Genomic DNA, 15,887 nt, shown 5'->3' with positions numbered 1-15,887 from the left:
TTTTACCTAACAATAAATTCTAAAATAACACTGCAATATTAATAAGAGCAACACAATTACTGAATAAAGTTAAACATTTTCTAATAATTCCTTTGGCTTTTAGACTATATTCTACCAACGATCCTCTAGTCACTTTGTTCACCAAATCACTCCCTCTCTGTGGCCGCGTTGTCCTCATTTGATGAGGTTTCAGTTTGCTTTGTTTGTTGGCGTTCCAGCAGTGTGAAAGCTCTGACCAGGAGGTCAGGGAAGAGTCTCCTGTACTTTGAGATGATGTAAAATACTCAAAACAGCTCTATCTCTGGAATCTGGAAAACAATCTTATTTCACAATTACGTGATCTGCGTACATTTTTTAATGACTATGTAATTATAAATACATAATCCACATGCATACTTTCTGGCTGAATAAGCTAGTTCTTCACCTATTATTTAATTTCTATTTGTAGTAAAATTAATGTACTTCTATATATTGTCACTATTTTTAAAAATTTGCTAAGTATTATCCTGATCTTTCAAGCTTTTTAAATTTAATTTGCTTTTTCCTAGACATGACATTATAAATCTTGTAATATTAAGATCCCTACACTAACTTAATGTTACATATTATCATACCACGGCTTACAGGTCTAAAGAATTCCCCCAATTAGATTAAGAGTACAGTTGCTGTGATGAGCGCTGAGAAATGAACAAAATTGTTGAATTACTATATTGTATGCCTGAAACAAAAAAAATACTGTACATTAATTATACTGGAATTAAATTTTAAAAAAATATGTGGATACACAAACATCTTAAACAATAAAAGAATTATACAAACATAAAATAATTTTACCATCATGAAAATACAAAACATGACAATAAAATAAAATAAAGGATTCCCCCAACTAGCATTAGCTTGATCCCAGTACTAGTTTTTCACGTTCTTAAAAGATTATGAGATACCTGGTAACTCTGTATTTCATACGATTAGCAAAGAATACATGCAAATTGTCTTTAAGGTTTGCTTGGAATGTTCATGGATGAAAAATTCATATATATGAATACATTAAAAATATATATGAATGCATAAATTCCTATTTTACTTGTTGAAACACGTACAGAAGTCCAAAATTTCAGAAGGTTTTATTATTGCACAAATTCAAAGGTCCCAAAGCTAAATCTTGATTTCCCAAAATTCAGTATTTAAAAACAATAATTAGAAAATACCAATTATTACAACTTTAAAATATATTCTTAAGGTTCAAATAGAAAATTTTCTGTGGATTCCTATTACTTCCAGGTAATTCGTGTCCTGGTAGAATCCACTCACAGAATGATGACCTATTGTAACTAGTCTCGTGTTTATGTCATATTGGCACATTTAGCTTTAACACAGAAACCTAAATTCTTGCATGGACTCATTGGTCATACCTGAAATCTTAAATTTTGCGTTCTGTGGTAACTTCATTTATCATCCAGGGAAAAAACAAAGGACATTCTTTGTGTTTAGGATCTGAGTTACTACTGCTTTGGGGGCTTAATCTGGTATTAAAGCAATTTAAAAGGTGATTCTCACAAAAAAGATAGAGAGATTCCTGGAATCCTCAGAGGAGGAGCCTGTGAAGACACATGGGTTAATTAAGCATAGGTACAAAACTGAGAAATTACTGAAGTTTATTTGGGCCCTCATTTTTTTCCACTTTTCCCCAGAAACAATTTCCCCACTATGGTCTAGAACTGGCTGTATCTCTTCTGAGATGTGAGGGTTTGGTTTTTAGCTCTTGAGTGCTTCTGAAGGTACCTTAGAAAGGCTTGCTCTCTTCTCTGAGAGGTTTTGAAACCTCTCCGGGGTTATCCGTGAAGGTGGCAATCAAGGATTTTGCTTTTAAGTAAGCTTCATTTTCCCACCTATGACATCTGGCCAGAGAGGGCTGCTCAGGTGTTCTCTCACAAGGGTTCTAGGGAAAACTTGGGTTGTTTGGCTATGCCAGCTCCATCTCTTAACATACATTTGAGCTCTAGTATCATTACAGAGTATAAATTGATCCAGGAATGAGTCCCTTTTCCTAACTCTTGGGCTGAGACACAGATATAAAAAAGTGAATCTGGCCTAGAGACAAAAATAAGGCCCACATGGAGTTAAAAAAATAAATAAATAAAATAAAAAAGACTCCCTTTCAGAGAGGAGGAAGACAGACAAATAGACTATGGTCTCCAACTGAAATTAAAAAAAGGACTTCCTGAACTCTGCAGGGTCCAGGACTGAGCTCTGCCAGTCCCTCAGCAGCAGAGGAGAGAAGCATCCAAGAGATCTTTATAGTGTGTGTGTCCTCTTGTTCCCATCCAATACCCACCTCCCCGGCTCTTAGGCTCTGGAAGTGCTCCTATGACAAAATGCTGGGGAAGTAAGATCAGAGACCACGGACCTGGGAGTTTTCAGAAACATGACTTGCTATTTACTAAAAAATCTGCCTGAAGAAAGAAGTGAGAGCAATATTTACCAGCTTGAAGTCAGGTGACTGATTCACCTCAGTTCTAATGTACCAGTTCTCTTTATTCACGAGTATTCACAGATCCCAGCCACCTTCAACCCAACCAGAAATTATTTTGAGATCTGGGAAGAAGGATCTTGTATTTTCAAAGAAATTTGCATCTATTTTCAAAGCAATTCAAAAGGCCTGAAAAGAGGAGAGCAATAGGAAACAAAGTAAATCATCCCTTGGAGAAAGATGTTGAAAGTACATTCAGAAATCGAGGGGAATCCAAGTAAACAAGGTAAGAGCACACTCATGAAAAGGAGATGTACTGGAAAAGGAAGTCACAGCAGTCCTTTATTTCTTACTTTCAGAAAGTGACAGACTTATTTTCAGAAAGTCTGAGGAAGATGGGGGAAGAGAGCTGATTTCCTTCATCTCACTGTGAGAAAAATACATGACTCAGTACCCAATGATACACATGGCGAGACTCAACTTGTTCCAGAGATAGCCACAATTTTTCTCAAATTATCTTTTCTCTTTTTGCTATAATACAACCAGCACAGACATTTCTGCCTCTGCTTCCCTGATTGTACATGTTCCAAAAGGTCAATTCTTGTTATCTGAGGTAGTTATATTCTATAAAATTACCACAAACACTGAATTCATCAACACTAAACCACTGCTCCCAGAGAATTTACAGAGTTACATTCCTATGAGCCTCTTGTCAAATTTTCAACAACCCATCAATACAAAATATTGTTGATTCATTAATGGTAAACTCATGGCCAAACAGCATCATAATTTGTGCCTGAATGAAGTTTATTTCATGTAGGTATTACTTTCTGCTTAAGGAACATCACAGGATTCTTGTGCCTAGGAAAACTAGACAGCACTTCAGATGACAACAGTTGGAGGCCATTTTAAATAGTGAAATCACCAACAAAAAGCACAAGAATGAGAAAAAAACATGGCACTAGACCATGAAAAGGACACTTGGTTATTATACAGTTGGAGAGCTGAAACAAGAAGACACAGTGTTGCCCCATTTGACCTATCTGGGAATATGTACTTTGAATGACTCAGATTTTTTGCCACTCTATGTTTATTCAAGAATAACATCAAAAGCACTATATTGATTTGGGGCTTACGCAAAAATTTTAGTGTGTAGACAAACCAGCAAATACAAAGTTTGTGAATAATGAGGAATGATTGTACATAAGTTTCAATTCCTTCACTGTGATTAGAAAGATAGTTACTTCAATAGGGCAGTCATGACTAGGACTGCGAAGTCAGGAAACGAGAACCAGGTCCCAACTGCAATCTCTAAATTTTTGGTGAGGTGACAACCAAAACAGCTAAAATTTAACAGACATTATTAAATGACTTTAAAACATTAAAAGACATTAAAAATGACTGATTAGGGTGCCTGGGTGGCTCAGTGGGTTAAGTCTCTGCCTTAGGACCAGGTCATGATCTCAGGGTCCTGGGTTCGAACCCGGCATCAGGCTCTTTGCTTGGCAGGAAGCCTGCTTCCCCCTCTTTCTCTGCCTGCCTCTGCCTACTTGTGATTTCTCTCTCTGTCAAATAAATAAAAATTAAAAATATTTTCAAAAAAGAGAGACTGATTAATTCTGCTTTGGTTTTTGCTTTATTGTTAAACATGAGATGGGATACAGGGCCTCTCAAAATGCGGTTCATATTCTAACTCAATAACAACTTATAATTTATAATATTTTCAGATGCCTGTCAAATTTATTCACAAATATCCCAACTGCAGTAGTTTTATCATCCTTTCAGATCAAACAAGCAAAAAACTGGATCCACAATTTATATTACCTATTAATTTTTCCATCTACCATAGTCTAAGCCCATTAGAATTCTCAAACCCTCCAAATAAAGCTTATAAAATCACCTCCGTGACATATGGCTGACTTTCAGGTTTTCTTCCTTGGACTAAACTAACTTAACATTTAAGATTTTCTACTCTGGGCTCTAGCAGTACTTAGTGCTATACTCTAGTCCATTCTTCTTAAGATATAGAAAAAGGAATGTACCCTTCTTACATTCTTTCAGAGCAGGGTTGAAAGGCAACATCACCTACCATATTAGGTACTTTCTTATAAGGACTCCTCTATTGCATGAATCTCAAGTCCATTTTTTTTAGGAGTCACACATTAACTCTTCATCATTGTGTGTTCCATTAGAGTAAGAGTAAGATTTCTCAACCAGGAATTACCAGAAAGCCTCAGGGCGGGAGAAAAGAGGCTCATCAATGAAGGCCTCATGTTCTGAGTCCCAGGAGTTTTCTGAAAAGAAAACCATAGCCTTAGCAGATAAGCAAATGGGTCTATGATCCTCCACACCTCCAAAATCTTAAGAATCACCTCACTGTATTCTCTTTATAAAAGCTTTAATGTATGAGATCAGTTAGTGTAATCGGACATCATTCGGTATCTAATCCGGTCTTCCAAAGTTCTGGCCCCTCTAGCAAGTTATAATTTTATAAGGTACTTTGATTCTACTTTTGTATTTTTAGGATACAACCAAACATACATTTCTAGCATTTAAAGGATTTTTGGTATTGTCAAATATATTTGGATTATATCTTAACCCACAGTACTTCACACAATTCACGGTTTTAAATAAAGACAAATTAAATCACATCTGAATTTGTAAACGTAAATATACTGTGATAGTGACACTTGCAATTTTTTCAAAATTAATGGAAAGCACGTCAATTTCTTGAAATGAACTTGGCGTAAAAGGCAGCCAAGAGGTCCTTATAAGGGGTGTCTGAATCGGACTTGGTCAACGGTATCCGGCAAAGGCGACGAAACCTGGGAGAGCGCAGCAGCAAGTTCTGTGAAAGGCCCAGGAGGCTGGAGCAGAGCCAGTACAGCACGATCGACTAGAAAAAGAAAGCGCGTGAATGTCAGCACCTCTCAACTCGCCAAGGGCACCGATGTCCACACACTGGCACGCAGGACAGGGGAAAATGACAATGTGGGGAAGCAGCCGTGGGCCAGGACGGCACGGGACTGTGGCAGCTACCGGATACCTGTGATGATTCTGATAGGTAGAAAGAAGGCTGAAAGGGCGAAAAAGTGAAAAGAAAGCAGCAGGAGAGCTTTTCACAATAGGAAAGCCGAGGACAGACAGCAGCGCTCAGGCAGAGGCTCCAGAGAGATCTCCCCTCTCCTCTTCGGCAAGAAAGCACCCTTTTCCCACACCAAGAGTCCTGACAAGCTGCTATACTGGAGGTAGGGCACTGGGGGCACAGCCATTTAGGCTCCCTAGACCCCACTGTTCTCCACACAGTGGTTTATCACCCCCGAATTTCCCAGTAATTGGTTTCTTAGTCGGGAAGGCATTCCCTTTGCCTTTTTCAGAGACAGTCTCAACATTATCTTCAACTTCTTTTGTATTCCCATTCAGAGTGATTTATTTAGGTTACTGAGGACATTCTGGAGCCTCTCAAGATCCTCCCATACCTGCATGTGTTGCCAACTTTTCTCTGGCATCAGAATGTGATCAGGCCCCAGAGGCAGGAGCCTGGGGTGGGTGAGTCCAGGTCCTGGAGCTGAACTGCCTGAATGGGAATCCCATTTATTTGACTGGAGGGAAGTTATTTTCCTTCTGCTTCAGTCTCCTCATCTATAAAATGGTGATTGAACTATCCCCGCCTCAGAAGGCTGCTGTGAGGAAAAAGGGAGGTAACTCACACAGACAGGTCAGAACAGAAGGTGGCCCATATTAAAGACTTGCATTTGTTCCAAAGCAAATTTTGGGGGGCAGAAGGTACCACAGCCTCAAAGCAGATTAGCATATCAGTTACAGGCAGGAGCCAAACCCTCTGGATGTGCCTGAGATACCTGCGTGATATTAAGCATCAGGTAATGGATGAGTTGACCTTGAGTGAGCTTCTTACCCTCCTTGTGTCTCAGTGTCCTAAACACTAAAGTGGAAATTGTAATAGCACCTACTTCAGTGCCCACTGGATGAATTATATGAGCTATTACATGTAAACCTTTTAAAATAGTGCCTGACACAAAGTCAATATTGAATGAGGATTAACCAATATCATCCTCATCATCTGACTTATCCCGTATGCAAAAAGTACTCTGAAACCAACTATGGTAAACTACAAACTGCCTACTAAGAATCCTTCTTCTTTCTTAGTAATAAAATTCTCATTTTAAGCTGGGTATACTGCTATCAAAAAAAAAAAAAAAAGACTAATTCCCAGTATCTTCTGCAACCGGCTGTGGCCCAAATAACTAGGATGTGAGCACGAGTGTTTGGTGTGACATCTGGCAAGGCTCTTTAAAGGGGCTAATGGCACTTGAAGCTCCCTTTCACCATTCCAGCAAGATGAGCTCCAGCAGCCATCGTGACCAGCTGTGGCCTCGAGGACAGGAAAGACCGACTGTGGATGGTGGAGTGGAATGAAAGGGGCAGTCCGCTTCCTCACGTGTCTTCATGCAGCTGCTACATCAGTTCTACACTAAACTGCCAAACTCTGAATTTCCTGTATTTGGGGGAATAAACTTTGACGTATTTCAGACACTACTTTTGAGATCTCTGGTACTCACTTTAAACCCAATCCCTCACTGAAAATTCACTGCTCCTATTTTATCTGCTCAGGCAGTTTCCTCAGTTACCACTGGTATGATTTCTCCCCAGACATGCAGTGAACCTGTACTGTTCCTTCTTCACAGGGTATTTTACAGCAGTATTACTGTTACATGGAAAATACTATAATAAGCACTTGATGCTATTTTATTAGTTCTCACAGACATTATGAGGTCTCCTTTAGAAATGCGGAAACTTACTTATTTTACACAGGATTAGTGGCAGTATTATGTTCAAGGGACAGTTTCAAAAATATATTTTTGATGCTGAAAATGCACTGTTGCAGATTCCCAAGACAACGAAGTACTTTGATATATGCTGACAGAGCACTAACTATCCCCGACAAATGAATTCTACTTCATGGTCTATGTCTGGCCCTGAGAAAAGACAGATATAATACCTAAGACAGCTTTTGCCCTCTTTGCACTAAGTATCATTGGGAAATAAGCAAAAGGCTAAAAATATGAAATAACTGCAAACCTCAGTATTTTTTTTTCTAATTCTACCAAAGTATAATGACATACAAATGGGGGCAGGTGTACTTACCTCACTGCATTGTTATGAGGTTAAACAAGATTACATACGAACCCGTATGGACTTGGCACAACGTTTTGTTTCTTTTTTAAGAGCTAAATTCCTTGGCCCAGTCTATGCAGACAGAAAGAATTCAATATTTCAACTAACCAAACAGAACAAATACTATGTTTACAGTGCCGTGCAAGATGAAAAAAAGAAAGGAAGAAAGAAAAAGGAGACAAGAGTTAACTCACATTCACACAAAGGAAGATTATCTAAGCCCAAGAAATACCAAGTGTCACTTGGTAATAGTAACTACTACAGAAACTTGTAGACCAGGAAGGGATTTAGCAGTCAAAGGCAGCTCAACAGAAGACACAGAGACCTAGCCAGTCTACGTTAAGCACAGAGAGGACTGAGCACATGCTACACACAGTGTGGCTGCTTACTCACCGAAGGTACCGTTGCGGCAACTGGAATCATCAACAACGATACCGCACGAACGAAGTACGTAACATATGTCTGAAAACGAGACATTCCTATTTTTTGCAGAGCAAAAATCTGAGAGGGTAGAATAATAAATATACACAACAATTATTAAGCATATTAAATTAGACAAGCTTTAAAATACAATTTGATTTTTGCCTGGCCTCCACCTATATCTTAATAGAAGCAAAAAAAAAACTAAAACACTGATAAATGTATATAGCTGACCAACTATGTTTCTGGAAAACTTAATAATTAGGCAGATTAAAGGGAGCTTTAATCAATAACAGTAAAGAAGATTCAGCTATATTAAACAGTATCATAGCATAATTTTTACAAATCGATGTTTATGAAAAATTGTAAGACTGAAAATCCTTTCAAGATAGGTGCTATGTATGAACCGCTACCCTTGTTTTAGTATTTAAACACAGTGCCTGGCATAAAGAAGGATCACAATAGGTATCTCAAAGGTTTGTGATATGGCTGTATGGAATGAAGGTTAGAACCAGGTTAGGAAAAGCAGTTATGACTCATAAATAACTTATTTAAGAGACAGAACAATGAAATGATTATGAGCACAGACTCCAGATCCAAACGACCTAGATTTGCATGGCAGCTCTACATTTAACAGTTATGTGGCTTTGTATAAGTTACTTAAGCCTTCTGTGCTTCGCTTTCTCCATCTTAAAATGGGGATAATATTAATACCTGTATTACAGAATTATTCTAATTAAATGGGTTAATTCATGTAAACTGTTTACAATACTGCCTGGCACATGATGTATATTATGTAAGAATAAGTTGTTTTGGTTTTCTTAAGATTTTATTTACTCGTTTATCAAAGACAGAGAGTGAGCACTCACATAAGTAGGAGGAGTGGCAGACAGAGGGAGAAGCAGACTGCCTGACAAGCAAGAAGCCTGGTGCGGGACTGGGTCCCAGGACCCCAGGATCATGACCTGAGCCAAAGGCAGAGGCTTTCCCTTTTTCTCCCGCACCCCTTCCCCGCAAAGGCAGATGCTTAACCGACTAAGCCACTCAGGCGTCCCAAGAATAAGTTTTTTTAAACTTTTGTACACTAGGTTGTTAGCTGGCAAAAGGAAAGGCTTGAGGATTGACATTAATTCACTGTGACCTTAATTCACTGTGACCTTGTGTTTATCATCTTCTTCATTCTAATAAATATTCACTAAGTACCAACCACATTCAATTGTGCTAGGTGACCCTAGGGAAACATACTAGGACGACACATGGAGTCTTTCCTCAAGAAACTCTAGCCCAAAACATTAGAGTATCCTCTTCATTCTTCTCATTTGAAAGAAAAAAAAAAAAAAAAGGGGTTTGGGGCACTTAAGTATCTCAGATAGCTAGAGTCCGTCTTCAGCTTAGATCATGGTCTCAGGGTTCTGGGACTGAGCCCCATATCAGGCTCCCTGCTCAGTGGGGAGTCTGCTTCTCCTTCTCCCTCTGCCACTCCCCCTGCTGGTGCTCTCTCTCTAATAAAAAAAAAAAAAAAAAAAAAAAAAAAAACCTTAACATAAATAAATAAATAAATAAATAAATAAGGGTGTATTCGATTTCCCAGAGAACAGTGATGGATCTTTGAGACGAAGTTCTAGGGATCATTTCTAAGGTTTCTTCCAGTTCAAAGTCTTTGTTCAACTCCATTAAGAACAGGTCCTTATACAATTAAAGGCTTGCTTCCACTAAACTGCTGAGTAACACAGCACAGGATAATGGCAAGACATAGTTGACAGATGATATTTTATATGTATATGTTTTTCTATTTCATCACTTAAAGAAGTATTGATTTTTCTAGAGTCATACAGCTAAAAAAAAAAAAAAAAAAAAAGACAGACACTATGTTTCCAACTTGCAAATTTACATTTTAAACAAATACACAAAATACCAATCTACTGTGAGAATAAAACCATACTGATTAACCATTTTAATTACTGTCTTTACCAAAAACAAGTCAAAAAATTATGTGTATTAAATTCATATAATTGTAAAGAGACTTTAGAAGTGTTCTAACTAAACTCTTCCATTTCAATTATGAGCATTCTGCTCCCAGAGAGGTTAAGGAACTGGCCTAACACTTGCCAATGGCTGATCTATGACCAGAAACCAAGGCCTCTCAATTCTAGCTCAGAGCCAGAATATCACTACCAACTCAAACATTTATATTTGATCTTGGGACAGCATCAAAAATCCCAACAATTTAAATGGCACACAAATCTCATTTAAAACCACTGACCTCCACTATTAATAAATTGATGATACCAACAGAAATAGGCAGAATCCAAGTAGAATCCAATGCAGTGAGATCAGGAAACCACAGGATTCCATCAGCAGCTAACTGTTCCTGAACAGAAAAACCTGCTAAGACAGTTTTATAAATAAAACATAGAAAGAAATATACAACACATAAGTAGTCTAATTCAAATAAGATATCCTTCATACTAAAGACTTGCATTGGTTTCATTCACTTTTATTCCACGACATAAATTAGCCCTTCCTGCACTGAGAAAGTAGCAGCTCTCTGTCGCAAACAGCTGTAGGAGCACAAAGATACATAGCAGTACTCTTTTCTAACTTATATTTATATAATTGTCCACAGGCTACTTTCTTTCAAATCTGTTCAGGTATTTTCTGGTTAGAAATGCCTTTAAGAAATGCTTTAGTTTATAGTTTTGTTTTTTTGTTTTTTAAACAGATTTTATTTATTTATTTGACAGAAAGAGAGACAGCAAGAGAGGAAACACAAGCAGGGAGAGTGGGACAGGGAGGAGCAGGCTTCCTGCCAAGCAGGGAGCCCTATGTGGGGCTCGATCCAGGGCCCTGGGATCAAGACCTGAGCCAAAGGCAGATACTTAATGACTGAGCCACCCAGATGCCCCCAGTTTATAGTTTCTTAATAAATGTTTACATTTATAACTGTTAATGCTTTTCTGGTCCCTTAATTTTATAAATGGAAAAAATTCTTGGCCAGGAAACTGAATCATGGAATTGTAACACTAATTTTATTAGGACTTCCATGAAGAACTATAGTTGACCATTAAACAGTTCAGGGCTGGGCCCTCCGACAGCTGAAACTCTCTGTATGGGGCACATGGCTGGCTCAGTGGCAGAGCAGGTGACTCTCGATCTCAGGATTCTGAGTCTGAGCCCCACACCGGGTACAAGACTACTTAAAAATAAAATTGTAAAAAAAAAAAAAATCTGTGTATAACTTTTGACTCTCCAAGAACTACAGAAAGCCTATTATTGTCTAGAAGACTTACCAATAGCATTTATATGCTTTAAATATCATATACTGTATTCTTACAATAAAACTAAAGAAAAGAAAATGTTATTAAGAAAATTATTATGAGAAATACTTGGGAGACTCAGTCGGTTAAGTGTTCAACTCTCAATTTCAGCTCAGGTCATGATCTCAGGGTTGTGAGATCCGGCCCTGTGTGGGGCTCTGCGCTCAGTGGGGAGTCTGCGTAAGATTCTCTCTCCCTCTGCCCCATTCCCTGCTCTCTCTCTAATTTAAAAAAAAATTCATGATGAAAAGAAAATATATTTACAGTGCAGGACTGTAAAAAACATATCTATCAGTGGACCTGCCTGATTCAAACCTGTATTGTTCAAGGGTCAACTGTATTACTGTTGTCCTTCCTAGATTCACGTCTTCTCAACATGGCTAGTTTGCTTACAGTTAATATTTTAAAATACCCTTATAAGAAAGATGGTAAAAATATTCTAATTATGAAAAACACAGTTTTTTCCCCCGTTTTTTCCCCTTTAGCGTACAATGACAATGTTAGAGCACGTATTTGGGGGAAACAGACTGCTGTAATAACTACCTTCTGAATGTGTGGCCCCGGTGCTAAAATTCCGCAGAGCAACAGACATGAAGATCCACATTGGAAACTGAATCCAGACCAATACGGTGGCTTTGAACGGGTGGCAGTTATCCCGAACATACAGTTCTGAAACAAGCCTCCGCATATTCTTTAGATAAGTGAGCCTGGTTTGAGAGAAGAGGGGAAAGAGGGAAAGGAGAAAATATTCATACCCGCAGCACAATATTCACACCGACAGCACAAACACACCCAGGTCAGAGTTATTAGGTAAAGTTTTGTGTGGGATTTTTAGTGGTCATACACTATACTAAGGGATTGCCTAACAAGAGGCAAAAAAGCCTTTTAATGAAAGTTCTCTAGCAAGGTACACAAATTACATAATACTTTGATAAATTTGACATCATCGAATTAGAAGCTTTGGCTCTGGTGGTCTTTGGCCAATTAGGTTTTAACACGTGAAATTTTACTACTGGCGTGGTCTGACCAGTCTGTATGACAAATTCTAAAGGTGAAAGCACATTTAACTCAAATCCCTCCATTGCAGCCAAGCTCAATTACCTGATCCCTGAATATACCTTTTGTAGCAATGTGATTTTGTAATATATATGCTCTTGACCTATCAAAATGGTTTCCATTCAGCCAACTCTTTTAAGAAGATTTTTAAAATCTGTTTCTCTGTTAACCTTATTCGTTATTCCTGTTTTTAAATCCCACTTTCTATAGTCTCCTCGAAGATCAAGTGTTGGGTCTTCACCTCTCAGTCTCCTGTAGCATGTTTTGTACAATGCAGACATCCAAGGGGCCTGAAGCTAATCCACTAGAATTATAGTGTATTACTGCATTAAGACAGTACACGGACATTCCAGGCTTTATAATCTAGACTCTGCCGACTCTTCCAATTTTATCTCTTGCTACTCTTCTACAGAAACCTGCATATTCTGGTGCCGACATGCACAGGCTATCCAATAAATCAAACTTCTACATCAGCACGTTTTGGAAGTCATTACGTCATCTGTGTAGACAGTCCACCTGGCTAACTCTGTTTTAGCCTTCAAGACTCAGTTCATCGAAAATGCAAGAAACTCTCGGATGTGTCTTCCTAGACAGTCATCTATCTGTGCAAAGATGTGTCTGGAAAATCATCCTGCCGATGCTACATAAACAAGGTACCAGTCTCACCAGGCTGCGCTTATGATTCACATGAGCAGCTTGCTAATCTGGTCTTCTGGCCTGGAGTTATCACTCTTAGATTTCTCTGGTCAGTAAAACTTCAAAACTGTTAAGTTTGTCAACTTTCTATTTTATCAAATAAAGATATTAAACTACCATAATGTTTTTTTAAATGTCAGATCTTTCTAACACTAACTAGAGGAACAATTTCACACTGAAGTGAGCTGGCAAATTTATACACGTATAGGTAAAAATATACAGATAACCATATATACATTACATATATATACAATGTAATGCCCTTATTTTTCTCATTGCTGTGAACTGGTGAACTTGGTCACAGCCTAGTAAGGATTATAATTTGACTAAGTACTAACTTGGGCTGGTGAAAGCAGGACTTACAAGTTCCCAGGGGATAACGACAGGCACAGGACTGCAGCATGCACAGCCAAGCACCTTCTAAGCGCTTTCTAAGAGCCCAGGTAGACAACTACACAGGGTAACCACAGCAGATAGACAGCACCTTGGCTATCTAATTTCTTCTACCAGAGCATTCACACTTTCTACCTCCCCCTTTTTGTGGGCTGCTATAGCATTCTTTCCAAAATGGTCAAGTGTGTAAATAATCTGTATCATTTGCCGACTGAAATCCCAACAGACTAGCAAAATATATCCATCCGTGAAGCCTTCCCTGACTTTCCACTATGACTGAACTCCTTGTTCACAACCCTTTCCACAGCACTTAATTTAATCATTATTTGATTACGGGTCTTCCTCAGGAGGCTGGAGTTCCTCATAAAGGAACTTGCTCTGTTTCTCCATTTCTTGCTTTCACTATACAAAACTCATACCACATAAACTTCTTAAAATATTAAGGAGTGAAAGGACTACTTTGCTGCTAAAGCTACAGAACACCCAAACCTAGAATTAATATAATCACTTACGCAGCATGTATATATATACACGTATAGACACACACACACACACACACACACATATATATATATATGGTCTATATTCATAGAATTAGCTTACCTGGCAACTCTTTTGGACCACCGCAACTGATTTGCACGAACCGCAACTTCTTGGTTAAGATGCCTTGCAATGCTTTTTATTTCTGGCTGTAAATTTTCCACCTAGCTAAAGAAAAAGTAGAATTCGTTATGAGCACATAAAGGATCTTTATTCATAACTACTCAGATTTTACTCTCTATTCTTTTCACTGAAAAATGTGGTTTACTGATTATTTCAAGAAAATTAAGCCTAAGGATAAGGCGTCAAATTTGCTTAAGATATCCTCAGTTACAACCAAATTCAAAGTCCAGCTTATACTCTTAGCTATGTGATCCTGGGCAAGTTGCTTAAGCTCTAAAACTGTTTCCTCTTATATAAAATGTTTAACAGCACCTACCTCAGTTATTATAAGGATTAGATAAGAACTGAACCCTATGCTTTAATGTTTCATATTGGACTTCTGAGTAATGATACTGAAAAAAAAAAGTCGTCAATTAAGTCTTGAATATGCTCTGTGACAGCCAGTCACAAAAAGTTTGCCTTAATTTATGCTCTGTGTTGTTTCTGTAAAATACCCCACTGCCTTAATGGTGCTGATGATTCCTTTTGCTTATGGGTTCCACCTCCATCCGCAATAATTTGAAAACATGAAAACCATGATTCTTGAAGTCTTACATTTGAATAATACTTTGCTTTCAGAGCACTTCCAGCCACATTATCTGACTTGATTTCATAACATGGTGAAGTAGACCACGAAGCTACTACTATCCCGATTCCACAGGAGAGAGAGAAGCCCTGAAGCCCAAGGGGCTGCACTAACCAGAGTCGCAGGTGGAACAGCCCGAATAAGGATACCACGTTTGCGAATGGCTGGCTCAGCAGATTTTTCTAAGAAAGATGAATCGGAATCCTCGGGGACAAGGATGCTGCAGACATACAGGCTGTTACGATGTTTAAGACGGCAACTGTACAGGTTTCTCCATACAATTCTGCTACCGCCGCCTTTATTCGTCTCCTTCTCCAACAGCAAGCTTAGTAACAGGGCTTTGAGCACGGACCCAGCAGGGTAAACGAAATGCCAGGCACATGTGTCACCAACCATCTCTCAACTCACAGACCCAATGCTAGTCAAATGTCTTAGCTAAAAAAGTGGTCGCGATCAGGTACACTAAGCAAGTCCAGAGGCGGATTCTAAGCCCCGGCAGACACACAGCACCCCTCGCCGCGCAGGCGGACGCGCAGGGAGCAGGCGCCCTCACCTTGGCCAGGATGTAGTGTTGGTAGGCGGCCAGGGGTAGCGTGACGGCGCCGCGGAGGGCCGCCGTGGTGAGAGCGATGCAGGCCCACCAGGGCAGACCGGTGGCGGAGTGCACGCCGAGCAGCACCTGCTCCGTGCCCTGCACCGGCGCCGACGCGGCTAGCGCCTCGTACCAGCTGCCTGGGCCCGCAGAGACGGACGCCGCCGCCGCCCACACCGGCGGGGCAGAGCGCTGAACGCCGCCCGCTGAGGCCCGCACCAGCGGCGGGTCCCGGGCCCCCAGCGGCAGTACGGACAGCGGCCGCAGCCACCTACCGCCCGGCCGGGACAGCATGACCGCGCCCGGGCTGAGCCGAAACACCGGCCTCCCGGACCAGCGTCGGAGTCCCGGCCGCCTGGGAAGCCACGCGCACGCGCCGGCCACGCCGGGCGAAAACTCGGTGCGCGCCCCCCCTCAGGCCCGATTGACCTTCCCGGTCCAGGCAGTGACGTCTGGCGT

The 15,887-nt window shown here is 39.8% G+C and overlaps 1 protein-coding gene across 6 annotated transcripts in view; it reads right to left on the bottom strand.

Annotated features, from left to right (window-relative positions):
* The window catches only part of LOC131823284 (cytochrome c oxidase assembly protein COX18, mitochondrial), a 79,942-nt gene extending 64,055 nt beyond the window's left edge, over positions 1 to 15,887 (bottom strand). For 4 of the 6 annotated variants that reach the window (XR_009350548.1, XR_009350550.1, XR_009350549.1 and 1 more), the window contains exons 1-5: positions 15,390 to 15,887; positions 14,152 to 14,252; positions 11,947 to 12,110; positions 10,350 to 10,474; positions 8,060 to 8,167 (exon numbers count right to left, since the gene is read on the bottom strand). Coding sequence is in view for 2 of the 6 variants with exons in the window: in XM_059159447.1 (XP_059015430.1) it covers positions 5,193 to 5,366; positions 8,060 to 8,167; positions 10,350 to 10,474; positions 11,947 to 12,110; positions 14,152 to 14,252; positions 15,390 to 15,722 (1,005 nt within the window). In the remaining 4 variants the exon portion in view is untranslated. Of the gene's footprint in view, positions 1 to 2,784; positions 5,367 to 8,059; positions 8,168 to 10,349; positions 10,475 to 11,946; positions 12,111 to 14,151; positions 14,253 to 15,389 lie in introns of those variants that run through there. The other 2 variants (XM_059159447.1, XM_059159455.1) reach the window with 2 other exon arrangements.

Source organism: Mustela lutreola, chromosome 1, assembly GCF_030435805.1.
Source record: "Mustela lutreola isolate mMusLut2 chromosome 1, mMusLut2.pri, whole genome shotgun sequence".
Lineage (NCBI taxonomy): Eukaryota > Metazoa > Chordata > Mammalia > Carnivora > Mustelidae > Mustela > Mustela lutreola.
This window is presented reverse-complemented; position numbering and strand designations above follow the sequence as displayed.